This window comes from Lolium perenne, chromosome 2 (assembly GCF_019359855.2).
Source record: "Lolium perenne isolate Kyuss_39 chromosome 2, Kyuss_2.0, whole genome shotgun sequence".
Classification (NCBI taxonomy): domain Eukaryota; kingdom Viridiplantae; phylum Streptophyta; class Magnoliopsida; order Poales; family Poaceae; genus Lolium; species Lolium perenne.
In genome coordinates, this window is record NC_067245.2 from 87,526,060 (window position 1) to 87,539,309 (window position 13,250).

The 13,250-nt window shown below is 44.3% G+C and overlaps 2 protein-coding genes and 1 long non-coding RNA gene across 6 annotated transcripts; 1 reads left to right on the forward strand and 2 right to left on the reverse strand.

The window, feature by feature from the left end:
- Window positions 1-1,787: 1,787 nt before the first annotated feature.
- On the reverse strand, window positions 1,788-2,961 carry LOC127333183 (uncharacterized). Its single transcript, XR_007871007.1, has 2 exons — window positions 2,275-2,961; window positions 1,788-2,210 (listed from the first exon to the last, which is right to left on the reverse strand). It is a non-coding gene; the product is annotated as an uncharacterized lncRNA (long non-coding RNA).
- Window positions 2,962-3,030: 69 nt separating this feature from the next.
- Window positions 3,031-5,591, forward strand: LOC127333181 (syntaxin-132-like). 4 transcript variants are annotated; one of them, XM_071826121.1, is made up of 11 exons: window positions 3,031-3,231; window positions 3,326-3,475; window positions 3,621-3,669; window positions 3,837-4,020; window positions 4,250-4,292; window positions 4,368-4,434; window positions 4,589-4,617; window positions 4,714-4,788; window positions 4,887-4,970; window positions 5,082-5,144; window positions 5,264-5,591. In XM_071826121.1, exons 2-11 carry the CDS (start codon window positions 3,338-3,340, stop codon window positions 5,426-5,428), a joined length of 897 nt encoding a protein of 298 aa, XP_071682222.1. In that variant the 5' UTR covers window positions 3,031-3,231; window positions 3,326-3,337; the 3' UTR covers window positions 5,429-5,591. The 4 variants fall into 4 exon arrangements, with proteins under 4 accessions (XP_071682222.1, XP_051215469.1, XP_071682223.1 ...); XM_051359509.2 differs by having other exon boundaries at window positions 3,033-3,231; window positions 4,592-4,617; XM_071826122.1 differs by having other exon boundaries at window positions 3,033-3,231; window positions 4,374-4,434.
- A 6,493-nt stretch (window positions 5,592-12,084) lies between these two features.
- On the reverse strand, window positions 12,085-12,848 carry LOC127328706 (uncharacterized). The gene is made up of 2 exons (XM_051355284.1): window positions 12,459-12,848; window positions 12,085-12,357 (listed from the first exon to the last, which is right to left on the reverse strand). Exons 1-2 carry the CDS (start codon window positions 12,846-12,848, stop codon window positions 12,085-12,087), a joined length of 663 nt encoding a protein of 220 aa, XP_051211244.1.
- Window positions 12,849-13,250: the final 402 nt, after the last annotated feature.

Here is a 13,250-nt window from a genome sequence, read left to right on the forward strand (position 1 = left end):
TGCTACGATCCAGCCTTGCAAGACGTTTCAGGCACGCATTTGCTACTTTTGCCATTGCACAAACAGAATTCCAATCCGGGTACTTGCGTGTGTTCTCACTTCTCACTGTGTGCTCCCCTGTGTGTTAGTGTGCGTGACTGAGAAATTTTGCGGAAGTCTTTCTCATATGCTCACACCGCGTTTCAATTATCCCGAGGTGTATTCCAAAACGGAGAGAAATACAGAAATCGTCAAGTATAGATGTATCTGTGGCACAAAGTAATGATTTCACGTCCTTTTTGCACAAACCGCTAATTATAAGCGTAATTTGTTACACAGAGGCATAAATTTATGATTAAGTTGCTTAATACCAAATTATCTGATTGAGGAGCACCAACTTTTTTATTCCTTCTAACAGACATTCTTGAATATCACAAGGAAGTTATAAATATTTTAAATGGGTGATCATTCCAAACTTTTCTAGATATGTTAGTACTTTATATTGTTTCAGTTACTACAAATTTTTCATTTTTTTAAATAAATGCTAGTTTTTTTGTCACAAAATAAATGTCTGGCTGATTTTTCGATAAAGGGAATATATTAATATAAAAAAGATACCAATTACACCCAGCCTCTGCAACAACGCACCAACCTAATGGCACTACGAATGCACACAGCCAAAAAACGGTAAAGAAAACTAAGAAACAAAAGTCCCGCTACAGTATCTCAGGCCTAACAACAGCAATACATCCACCACCAAGACAACACCTGAAATTCAGACTCTCCAAAAACGCCGCCTCCAAGAAGGGAACAGTGCTCTAACACCGTTGCCCTAGGTTTTCACCCTGAAGATAGACCCCGCTCTTAAAACAATGCCTCCAACAAGGTCATTGCCAGGCACAACCAGTTAAGGCCAGACATTGGGTTTTCACCCTGAACGGTAGGACTCTAAACTTCACCTGTGTTGTCGCCCCCACTTTCATACCGCTGCTGTGAAGCTCGGAACACCAAGCAAGTCCCTGAACAGCGCAGAGACTTGAACCTCCCTTAGCAAGTCCTCCCCTCCGGCTGATGACAGTGGATGCTACATCATCCTTTCCAATTACATGGGTCGTTAGATTTTCTGTTAACAACCTTAATTATAGATTCAGGCGCCTCTTATCGTCCTTTCTGGCTAAGAAGACTTGAGAATCGCCCATGAACTTTTCCAAGGCCTAGCGCAACGCAAGGGCTGATGCCTTCCGAGATCGACCTTGCTAGCCTTATGGCCCCGGGGACGAGGTGGAAGGGCATTATGTCCAGGTTCATAATATTTGCAGTCAACGACCACCGTGGTTGTGCCTTTCTTGATAGCTTCATGCTAGGCCGCATAGCCAACCCTCCATTTCGATGCCTAGCTTATCCCAACAATGGACCATATGGAAGCCATTCTTGTGTGTTGCCTTGAACATCTTCAAGGTCATGGGTACCTAAAATAACTAAAAGGTAGATTTATGATATGCTAAATGCCTCATAGATACATGGAATGACGATGCCCCTTACTTACCACCACGCCCATGCCGCTCTCTGAGTATGTAAAAACATGGTAGACGGCGGCCAAAATTTTGGAGGTCTCCTGTTTGATGTAGGTTCATCTTTTTTTGGATGGACTCTTTTGTGCAATCGTTGCCCATCTCGTAGGGCTTATGGCGCTTCTCTCATGGTACTCTTGGACCACCTTTAGGAATGAAGTTAGAAACAAATACCGATGGGGTCATCTCTATACCTTCTCTATGACACCGGGGTCAGCCTCCATAAATCATCATGAGTTAGTACTAATTAGTGAAGATTTTGCACATTTTTACCAGTGGCACTAAGGCAGCTCTGTCCCTGACCACCTTGCTCCACTACACCTTGCTCTTTTGTTGGGCACCGTTTATACAATCATGGCTGGTAACGAGCCACGTATCGCACAAACATTTGTCCTAGTCGTCGGCGAAGTCGTTGGTCCAATGGCTCTCCTCCTTCTTCTTGGTATCATCATGCCCCAATGCCTCCTTGTCGGCATCGATGCAGACGGTTGTTGGCTAGGTGACGAACAACTGTTATGCCCTTTCCAGTGTGTGTGCTCACTGATCCTCCTTCTCTGGGCAGGGATCCTGCGTCCTTGTCCCGACGCCGCCTTCGCAAAAAAAACCACCACCGTAGAACACGGCCGCAATATCGCCCTCCCTGCGCCCCGTCCAATAGGCCTACGATTCAAAGTATGTCAGACGAATGATACACTCCAGACCGAGACAATGAGAGTGAATGTACCGCGTCGTCCATCGTCGGGGCAGATGGTGGCATTTCCTCAAACAGGCAACGGCATGTTCTCCTCCGGTACCGCTCGCGTCTTTTGTGTCGCTGCTGGGCACAAGTCACCGCTTCTCGGCATCTGGTTGAGGTCAGGAATTGGGGCCCCGTTGAATTGGACTGGTGCGGCGCCGGACGCGAACCGGGACGCCACGAGGACCTGCGCACGGGCGGAAGGCATTCCAGGACGCATCAGGGAACTTACCGAGCTCACCGATGATGGCGAGGGAGCGATGGCGACGATCCTCTCTTGCTTGACGTAGAGCATGGCCTCGGCGAGGCTAGGATGAAGGCCTACCTGGTCGTTGGCTTTCGCCTCAATCTCCCAGGCCATTTGGGCGGCCACCATCGCCCCGTCTTTCCTCTCTTTAAGATTCATGCGCATGCCCCATCTTCCCGGCCTGGACCCCTTTCTCCTCCTTTGTCAGCATCTTCTTTAGCGCCTACGCCTTTGTTTCGCGGCCTCCGGTGGGCGGTGGCGGCACGCTTTGAGCCCGCCGGAGATGCGGTCTCGAACGGAGCTGTGGCGGTGGCTACGGCGGTGTCAGGGGCGGTAGCTGCGAGGGTTTGCTCGGATTCCATGATGGCTGCGGGCTGCGGCCAATAGGACGTCCATCGCAGGGGCTGGAGTGTTGGCGCAACTTTACCTCTGACGGAAATGTGAGCAATGTCTGAGGCACTGGCGCGCACGGGCCATATATTAGGAACGCGGTCACTCGGCGCAGGGGAGCCACACTAGCTCAGTCACATGGCCTCGTTTTGACTGTACTTGATAGTAGTTGGTTGTGTGCCAGCTCTGCTATATACCAGCTGCTTTGATCGCAGCCTGAGAGACGGCAACGGACTTCTTCACCTTCCTCTTCTCCTTCTCATCTTTCATCTCCCTCCGTGTCCCTCTCGATCAACAGAGCAACAAGGGTTTGTTTCTGCACAAGACTCAACCCGCCGCTACTTTTAGAACCTTCAGATCTTGCTTGTTGGTATTGCAGCTGATTATTTCCTCTCAACGCAGGCTTCTCCTTCGATGGGCGAGCGCGACATTGAGCTGGGGCGCCTGCACGCCGACGCTACTGCAGTCTATGGACCTCAGCACTACTTCCAGGAGGTTAGCGAGCTTGGGGTGTTGCTGGAAAACACGGGGAACATGGTTCAGAAACTGAAGGTAAACTCATCGCCATCCAATGGTCAGAACATGTTTACATGCTTACTACGATCTAATTTCCGTGCATCTTTGGCACCACAGCTCAATTGCTCTTTCCGTGTACTGATTTCGCTTCTGCAATTCTTTTTTTCTTTACCCCCTGCAGGCAGCCAATCTTGAGTGCAGTTCAGTCTCTGGACATGATGCTATCAAAGGTGTGGACTACACCTGTTGTACTCCATTCAGAGTCTTGCATTTTTTTTGAGAGAATAATCTTGCATTTCTATTATCTTTTGAGATAATAATCATTCAAATATTTTATTTTTTGAGAGAATAATCTTGTATTTCTAACTGGGACATATTTTTATGGCATATCTTCTAGAAATCAAGGTGAAGATACAGGAGGAAATAGATGAAGTGGGACAGATGGCCCATAACATGAAGGAAAAGTTGAATAAGATCTTCCAAAGTGCGCTGACTCCAATTCTGAACAATTTGTCAAAAGGCCGTGGATATCCAGTCACCCTTCCCAAGACCATGGATCCATCAGCAATGTCGATGACCATGTAAGACCTTCATCCATTTCTCTAGTAGATCAATAATCTGGAGTAATTAACTTATTAGTACAGTTCCTAGTTCACCACATAACTTGTACCTGGTATAAAATAAATCCAGATAAGTTTCATATGCTGGAGAAACATAACCAATTTGTCCTAATGTACTTGACACAGTTAAAACCATGTGCTTGTTTGTTCACTGAAAGATAGTGAAATCTGACTAGCTCTTGTTATCCAGGGAACTGAAGATAAAGTTAAAAGAAAAGGAGAATGATTTTAAGGTTCGCTTATATAGATCGTACACCTTCTGTGACCATATTTTAACAGAAATTTTGGGTAGAAGTAATGCCTAGTAGTTACAGAATCTGCGGAAAACTGTCTGGGAAGAGTACGTAGAAGTCGTTCAGAGGAGGACTTTCACAGGTCAGCAACTGAACATGTTAAACTTTCTATGTTGTCTTTCTGGTACATTTTTTTCCTTCCGAAAAGTTTCTTTCAGGTTTATAACTTAAGTATATATGATCTTCCTTGTGTGACCTGTTTTTGTGAGTGACAACACTGGATCTTATACCTTGAGCAGTCACCGGAATAAAGCTTTCTGATGAGGTAGGCATGCCAGTTCTACTGCACTAGAAACATGGAAATTAACACATTGTGTTTTCTTTTAATCTCATTCTTGTAAGACGCACAATATATGTCTAGGTGGTTCACATGATTACCGCCAGCAACATCGTGCAGATGTTTGAGAACGCACTGCAGGGAATAAATCCAGAGCAGGTCAGTTAATTAACGGCGTTCCATGTCACTCGATCAGAATAAGGAATCTCTGACTCCATGTCATCATTTGATAATCTTACAATTGGTTCGGTTTACAGGTCGTCCCCGCGATGATGGATGAAATCAAGGAACGGCAGGCCGCGGCCATGGATTTAGACAAGAAGATTCTTGAGCTGCAACAGGTAGCTAGTCTTGGCTTACTAGACTGCATGTACACTAATTGTTTTTGTGCTTAATTAATGTCTCCCAATGGTCCGTTGATTGTCTTTGCGCATCTACCGTTCTGTTCTCAGAATTTCGCAGAGATGGGGGCACTCCTTGAGTCACGCGAGAAGATGGACAAGGCCCTGAACAAGGTAGATCCGTGGCTCTCTTCGTCCCGATCTTTTTCTGTTTGCTGTAATCTCCTTTACTTTGTCAACCATTGTCTAAACTGATTCTTACTAGTATTACTGAATGATGTATATGCTGCCAGGTTCGGAAACTTACAGTTCGTGGACAGTCTACTCAGAAGGAGCTGCGCAAGGAGATGGCGGAAAATGACCGACTGCTGGAAGAAAATGGCCGGCTTTTCACACTGGTCATCAGTCTTGGAATATCCCTCTGCATGATTGCGATCATTCTTCTTCTCCAGGTGTAACCAGTGTATAAGTACGTGCAGTGTGAATTCTCTACACTATAAGATTACTAGTTGAGTGCCCGTGCGTTGCCACGGCCTCCTTCTTTTTAGTTTCATATATAAATATGATCCATGTGAAAATACACGTTTATAGAAAATATATAGCTACGTGGTGTATGGGGCATATATGCTCTTGGTAGCAAATTTATATATGTCCTAAAAAACATTACGATTTCAATATCCTTGAAGCATATTTCAGTAAAGCAAATTGGATGTCATGGACAGAAAGCAATGGTTAAACTAATTTTTTATTCACCTAGATCTAGTCTAGGAGGCCTTTTGAATTCCCTTGATCAAACGTCACAAATGTTGTCTTCAGCTTCATCACTGTTGACGTCAAGCAATGCGACACTGTTATACAATTGGTGTCGTTCTTCTCAGGCAAGGCAACCCCGTATTACTTGCAGTAGCCATATCTGGTGTCCAACGCGTTGAGTTGCAACCTATCCCAATGGATGGCATTAGCGTCGCTATCGTCGTTGAAAAGTTTCAAAACCTAGAGGAGCTCGGACGAAAGATATTATGCAAGGAGATGAGCAAATATTGCTGAAGGACAACATCAGGAAGAAAAAATTTCTCAACAAAAAAGCAGACATTTAGTCCTCTTACATTTGTGATGCTCGGTAGGTATTAAGGAATTCGACTAATGTAGAGAGTGGCAGCGAGGGTCATTCTTCGACCTAAACTCTTCAGCCAACATAATGTTACACAACTGCCTTCTTTCCGACCTGCATAGGCGGCAATATTAATCAACAGTTCATAATTCCATAATTCCTCCTGCATTGGAGTAACCCAAACATATTTTAACTTAGAAAAAATAGAACATAGACAATAATACTTATCGTACATATCATGTGTCAAGTCGTTAGGATATCTTAGAAGATGGGAAGAAACTAATGGAATAGACCCATGAGATGTCTGGAAACAAAGACATGACTTTGTTTTTTATTAACAGAAAAACAAAATACAAGAGGGGCTTTGTCAAGAAAAGGTTAAGGCATCAATAATATAAGAAAGTTCAGTAACAATAAATATCATGCAATAGTTCGTCCGTCAGAAAAGGTTACTACTTAAAATTCTCACTTTGAGTAACTATTTCTTCGATATGCTTGTTTAAATGAACAGAAAAGTGCAATCTTTAGTCTCATGTTTACTATCTGTACTAAATAGAAAAAAGGTTGTTTGAAAGGTTCTTGCCAAAAAGTAGACGTGTCAAGAAAAGAAACAATTACTCCATCTGCAGCTACACACATTATGCATAACCACCCATAAAAAGTTATAGGCTATATTTCTAGTATGAATTTATATCTGGCTCAAAACATAAATACAACATATACGTTTGTTATTACTTCTAGCTGTTTTTAGAAACATCATTGGCAGATGAAACAGAGAATTCAATGCATGTCTTTGAGAAGATAGCACATGCTCACAGCATAAAGACCACATAGAACGGTGCAAGGAATAGATTTGACAGAATATCAACCAAACTACAGTTTTCACAACATGCAAAGGTCAGTATTGCTAACACTGTTTTCGCGAGTAAGGAAAACTAAGAGCAAAATGATAAAAGTTAGTAATACCAAGAAATTAACTTTTCACCTTGGCAGTGTAGTTATTATAATTAAGAAACCTCTATTGGCAATCAGAAGGCTTATAGGACATCTGCCTCGCTTGGCCATTAGCGGGCAAACCTGTTGTCAGCACAAAAATCAACAATTCATTTGTGCTTGGGAATAATCAATGTAACCACCTCTACATCAGAGCTTCACTACATTTTGTACAAAAAGATAAACTAATAAAAACTATGATAGCAGGATTGTGGATGTGATTTTAATCATCCGATATGCGCTGCTACAGATCAACAAAGAATAAATAGATGAATGCGTGTATGGTAGAAAGATTTGTTGATCCCGTGGGGGGGTTTCCTTTTTGATAATTACAAGATTAATTACATTTTCACTTAAATTAAGTTAAGAGATGAGAAGTTATTTCAGGAAGAGATTTGAATTATTTGCTATCCTTTGTAAAATCGATATAAACCTCTAGATCTAGAGGATGCCCCTTTACAACTATAGAATGGCATGTCAAAAGTGCCATATCCCATGTAAATAAGAGAGCGAAACAAGCAGCACTCTATTTCATTCCAGAGCCATACACAAAGAGCTGACTGGCCATGAAAAATTCTAGCTTGCTTAAACTTATTATATTACCAAATGGAGGGAGTAAAAAAATATCTATCAAGTGACTTTGTTGAACTCAAAGGATAAAGTAAGGATGCAACATAGGCTCTTGAGCATCAATATTGTGATGGAAATAATACCTAAAATAATCAGAAAACTATGTATATCCATAAAATAATCTTTTCGACACTTTCTATTGAACCAAATTTGAGTGCTCCACTAAATCTGCACCTAGAATATATCTACAGAGTCCAGATAATATTTTTCATGTAAACATAGACATGTAGATTTTTAACAAAGTGATAAGTGTCTAGCAAATATGAATCAGACTCGAATTAATATGTAGGATGATTGTTGCAAAAAATATCCATAGATTTGTGCCCAGACACAACTTTGATACGCAACTGATGCCCCTATACTTGGTAGTGCAGGGTATACTGCTATATTTGATGTTTGGCTCTGAAATCCTGTTGGTCTGATATACAATATTTAAACAGCTGTAATCAAAATGTATAAGAACATACAGTGCACTTGGACATATTTCAGAACTGAACAAGAACTGATACTGCACTTAGACTTAATTATGTATCTCTTCGCTCTCACTGGCTAAAACAGAAAACAAAAATACACTTAATCTTAACCAGACAATGATGAAATGTGGCATTCTATGGTTTAGAAAAGACTCCCTAGTTACCACCTTTAGTAGTAGTAACGATCAAGGGAAGTGCTCCTTTACAGAGCAGTCTGAACCAAGTGCAAATGAAGATCAGATTGGAATATTTCAGTCCACAATATCCAGGTGCTATATTATCTGCACTATATATGAAATTTATGTGGGGACTTGGCAACCTGTGTCAGGATGTGTGAGATTAGGGTCCTCGACTCCGGTAGTAAACACTGTGAGGCGCAGATTCGCCACCCATCAGCGCCATTGTCATTTTGTGCCCATGCTGATGGTGCACGGGCACACCCGATAGTCGCCATCTCGGTGCCCCCACCGATGTCACGGTGGTGGCCAGAGACTCAGGGCTGCAGAAGAGGAGGTCGTGTGAATGGCGAGGCTGAGGGAACGTCGCGGCCGGGAGTGACCAGACGCCATGGCCGTGCGACTCCTGCAGGGGCCCTAGCGCCTCGAGGTCGAGATTGGGGCCTTATGGTCGTCACCCAAGGACTCCTGGTGCTTGGCAGCCTCAAGGAAGGGTAGGACAGCGTTTTTTTTAGATGCAAGGATGGCGTGTTGGACTGCAGGAGTAGATCATGGTGTGGAGAAGGGCATCGGTTACTGCGGGCAGGGTGGACGATTGCTGGTTTATTTCCAAATAAGCAAGTGGTAAATTGCAAACGTGATGACCCTCCAATTAATTCCATTGCTATTGAGCTCAAGATAAGTTCCAAAAATATTGACATGGTATAAAATAACTTATGACTGAGATGCCTAGAGAAGTATAATTCATGAAGTGTGATCTCTTCTATTATTCTCATGGGATAGCTCAACATCAGTGGAAAAGAAGTGTGTACTACCATTGAGTCGTTTATCAAACATGATATGCCAAACTATATGCATTTCATCAACCATCTAGTCTCAATAAATCGAACACCCAATAAAAATCCATTCATCTCCACCTAGTTCCTTGTAGATGTTTACATATTTAATGAAAATGAAATCAGCAAGAGAAATTACCATATCCATATCAATGCTCCTGACATCTCAGATGAAATCGTATCCTTGCTCCCATTAAAATGGACAAATCTCCAGTTGTGACAGTGGTGATGGACAAGACGCTAGGATGTCTTTCTACTTGCTGATTTCAGAGTCACAGACAAATGATCCTATGATGAACCACAAGCATAATGAAGGCATCACTTCCATTTAAAGGCACAAAAACAGTACCTGAAATAAGAAATAGAATATTCAACTCACTATCATTTCTTTGCCAGCGAGAAATTGTCAGAAAGATACAATAAATTCAGCAATAAAGATGATATATAGATAACAATGCTTATCGGAAGAAAAAACAGCCTATGCTCGTTATGGAGCGACATAGAGCATCAGTAAGTGTGGATAGAGTGCTACAAAAAGAACTACACCTGCAACTCCCTTTGCCAATGACTATCTGAATCTTCTATCTGTTACCATCGACATATTCACAAAACAAGTCGATCTCCAATGAACTCTGAGAGAAAGCGCAACTTATCAAGTTAATAACTGCAAAATGGAGAACATTCTCAACACTCGCAATATAAATTTTTGAGTTATTCCGTATAAATTTATATATATTCCATTTAGGTATGTTTTTCATCCCATGGTTGGCCCTTCCTATATTTTTCTTCATGTCAATTGCATTCAGATTCTATCCGCATAAAGAACCCTAACCAAAATTGAATTCCTAATTGATTCAGAAAAAAAAAGAACAGGAAATGGGGGTGAGGTGAGGAGCATACCACGATGGAAGTAAATTCCTTAGGCTGAGATGTGAACTGAAATCCTGATTCACCAATTATAGCAATTAATCCAAGTGTAATTGGTATCTTTGATATTAATATATTCCCTTTATCGAAAAATAGCAATTAATCCAAGAAGCCTGACGAGAGGGATCGTTCAATTGTAGACTGTCACCAGGAGCAAACAGCCACGAAGCTGCCAGGAAACGACCAACTTCTGCATCTTATGTGGCAGCTATGGCCCAGATATGATGCACAGACAGGGACGGGCGTAAAGAGGATCTCGGCGTCAAAGCAGGCCGGCGGCGCTCGGAGGTACGGCCAAGGGGACAGCCGCGCATGGAAAGACGGACGAGCAGTGCACGGATGTACCACGGCGTGTCGGCGGCTGACCATGACAAATATCGACCTGCGCTGAGCAGTTCGAAATTACAACACCTGAGATTGGGATGATGGGAGGCGGCGCTGGAAGAGCAGATTGGCAGCCCGGGAGCAGGCGCCCGCCGGTCCCCTACCGTGTTGAGCGCTCGAGCGTGTCCGTCGTCCTAGGAGTATGTTGCTGGCAAGATGGGGCGCGGCGGTGTTTCTATGCGGTTGGACTTCAAGGCGTGCTTGCGCGTGTATTTCCCATCGTGGGCTGCAGAATCGTTTATCCGGGTGCTTATTTCGTTTGCGGGATCAAAATTGAGGAAGTTTTTTTTTGGAGTGGAGAGGACGTACCACGAGACACCACCTCTAGAGATTTAATGTAGTAGAGATTTGTTATGAAAAACATGAGGCAAAACTTTAACTCTAGTAAAGTTTTTACTAGCGAGAAGTTCAGACAAGTTCCAAAGATCACAGACGGAAAACATGAGAACCTGAGCTGAAAAAAAGAAGACTACTCTCATGGCATGATCCCTAAACTGCCTCGCCCCCGCAAATTTCCAATTATTGTTCTGGTTCTTAATCCCGTGGAATATTATTGTAGGCATGATACATGTGTTAGGCCAGGTCCAATCCTACCTAGCCTCCCGTTTGCTTTATTCGACTCCGGACTCCCCTTGCCACACCGTTCACCTCGCCGTCGGCGGAGGAGACCGTCCAACCGGCGGACGGCGGTGGCAGCGTGTCTCCGCCCTTTTTTTTCTGGATCTATCACCTAGTAATCCTCCTGATCTAGCCGCCATCTTCCCGCGTCAACTGCTTTCCGATCTGGCCAATCTGCCGTACCAGCACGCGTTGCCGGCGACCCGATCTAGCTAACAGTTCGCTGCTGGTTTTCGACCTACCGATCTGGACGTCCTCGACTCAGATTAGCAGTGTCGGGCATGAGCTTTCATCTCCACGTCTTTGGGTTGGCATGAGTACGTGCGAGGCTGGAGCCTGATGCATGTCTGATCGATGCTGGTGCCTGCGGCCGGCAGGAGCACCTTGGCTGTGCAGATGCATGCACCAGCGGCGTGAAATGCAAAATGGAGACTTGCTGGCGCCTAGCCATGCACCCCATAGACGCCCCAATACAATTTCATATATAATTTAATTTGAACAACAAATAAACTATGATAATTTATTACAACTTAAATAAATTTAAAAGTTTAAATCACAATGGTAAACAAATAAACAAACTAGACGTTGCCTTTAAGGAATCCACAAATGCTCCACGAGATCATCTTGCAGTTGGTGATGAGTGTTGGAGTCTTGGAGTTCTTGACGCCTGGCGAGAAGAGCAGCAAATGCGGGAGGCACATTGTGATCAACATCTGCAAGAGGATCCGTCCGTTCATATGTTCATGTGGTTCAGTGTCAAACACTGGAAATCCCCGCTCGCTCTCGATGATCATGTTGTGCATTATGACACAAGAAATCATGATCTCCAACATCTGCTCTTTAGACAATGGCAAAGCGAACTTGGAGCACACCAAATGCCCTCTCCATATCCTCCTCCTGCATTTGAGCAAACCAAGCTTTCTTCCCTTCAGGTACATGGTTCGAGATTGTCTTCACAAATGTTGATCATCTTGGATAGATGTCATCTGCAAGATAGTATCCCTTGTCATATTGGTGGGCATTGATCTCCAACTGCACCGGAGGGGCATTGCCTTCGACAAGCTTTTGGAACACATCGGAGCATTGCACCACATTTATAGTATTGCGTGATCCTGCCATGCCGAAGAACGCATGCCAAATCCACAGGTCCTGATCAGCCACTGCCTCAAGCACCACACGGCATGCATCCTTGTGTCCCTTATATATGCCCTGCTGTGCAAATGGACAGTTCTTCCATGCCTATTGCATACAGTCGATGCTGCCAAGCATCCCAGGAAAACCTCTCTCTGCATTTTGTACCAAAATCCGAGGTGTGTCTGCAGATAGTTATTTTCAAACACCGTCACAATTGCCCTGCAGAATCTATACATGAAATCAATGGCCATGGACTCTTGCATGCGCAGATAGTCATCACATGTATCACCTGCAATTCCATAGGAAAGCATCCGAAGAGCCACCTTGCATTTCTGAATTGTCGAGAAACCAAGCTCGCCGACGGCGTCTCTCTTTAGTTTGAAGCAGTCGATCTCCCTCAAATTCTTGACTATCTTCAGGAAGAGCTTCCTATTCATCCAAAAATGACAGCGGAATACACCATCCCCGTGCAATGGATCGTCGGCAAAGTATTTGGCGCAGAGCATGGAGTAGCCTTCCATCCTCGGTCTTGGCTTGATATTGCGGCGCCCCGACATGGAGGCACCAATGATCGGCTTGTTCTCCTCGGCGATCATGGCCTAGAGGGAGATGAGGATCACAAGATGTTCGTCGTCTCCAGCGGCATCCCTGGTAGCAGCCGCGACATCGAGCTCCTCGTCCATGAGCGTGTCCATGATGTTCTCGTCGTTCGAGTCCATCGCTATGGCAAACAGCCGAACACCTCGCGTGCAAGGTGGGAGTGTGGTGGGTATGGAGGTAGCAGTTGTGGCGAGAGCGGGTGAACGGCGACGGTGGGAAGGGCCGACGAGGTGGCGAGGGTTGCGGCGGATTGTATGCGGCTATGGAGTGGGTTCCTACCGGCAGCAATGACCGTCGCGGCGAGGGGTGGTTGCGAAGGCGACATCGGGGATTGGAGGTACTTACGAGGCGAAGGAGGAAAATATTTGTGTTTTTTTTGGCTCTGGTCGCCGATAGGG

What these genes read in the sequence shown, in the direction of transcription:
- LOC127328706 (XM_051355284.1), bottom strand. Translation starts at nt 12,848, where the DNA reads ATGATCGCCGAGGAGAACAAGCCGATCATTGGTGCCTCCATGTCGGGG. An exon ending in TCTGCAGGGCAATTGTGACG is followed by an intron (nt 12,358 to 12,458) that starts GTGTTTGAAAAT and finishes TGTATGCAATAG; the next exon opens with GCATGGAAGAACTGTCCATT.
- LOC127333181 (XM_071826121.1), top strand. Translation starts at nt 3,338, where the DNA reads ATGGGCGAGCGCGACATTGAGCTGGGGCGCCTGCACGCCGACGCTACT. An exon ending in ACATGGTTCAGAAACTGAAG is followed by an intron (nt 3,476 to 3,620) that starts GTAAACTCATCG and finishes TACCCCCTGCAG; the next exon opens with GCAGCCAATCTTGAGTGCAG. An exon ending in AGGGAATAAATCCAGAGCAG is followed by an intron (nt 4,789 to 4,886) that starts GTCAGTTAATTA and finishes TTCGGTTTACAG; the next exon opens with GTCGTCCCCGCGATGATGGA.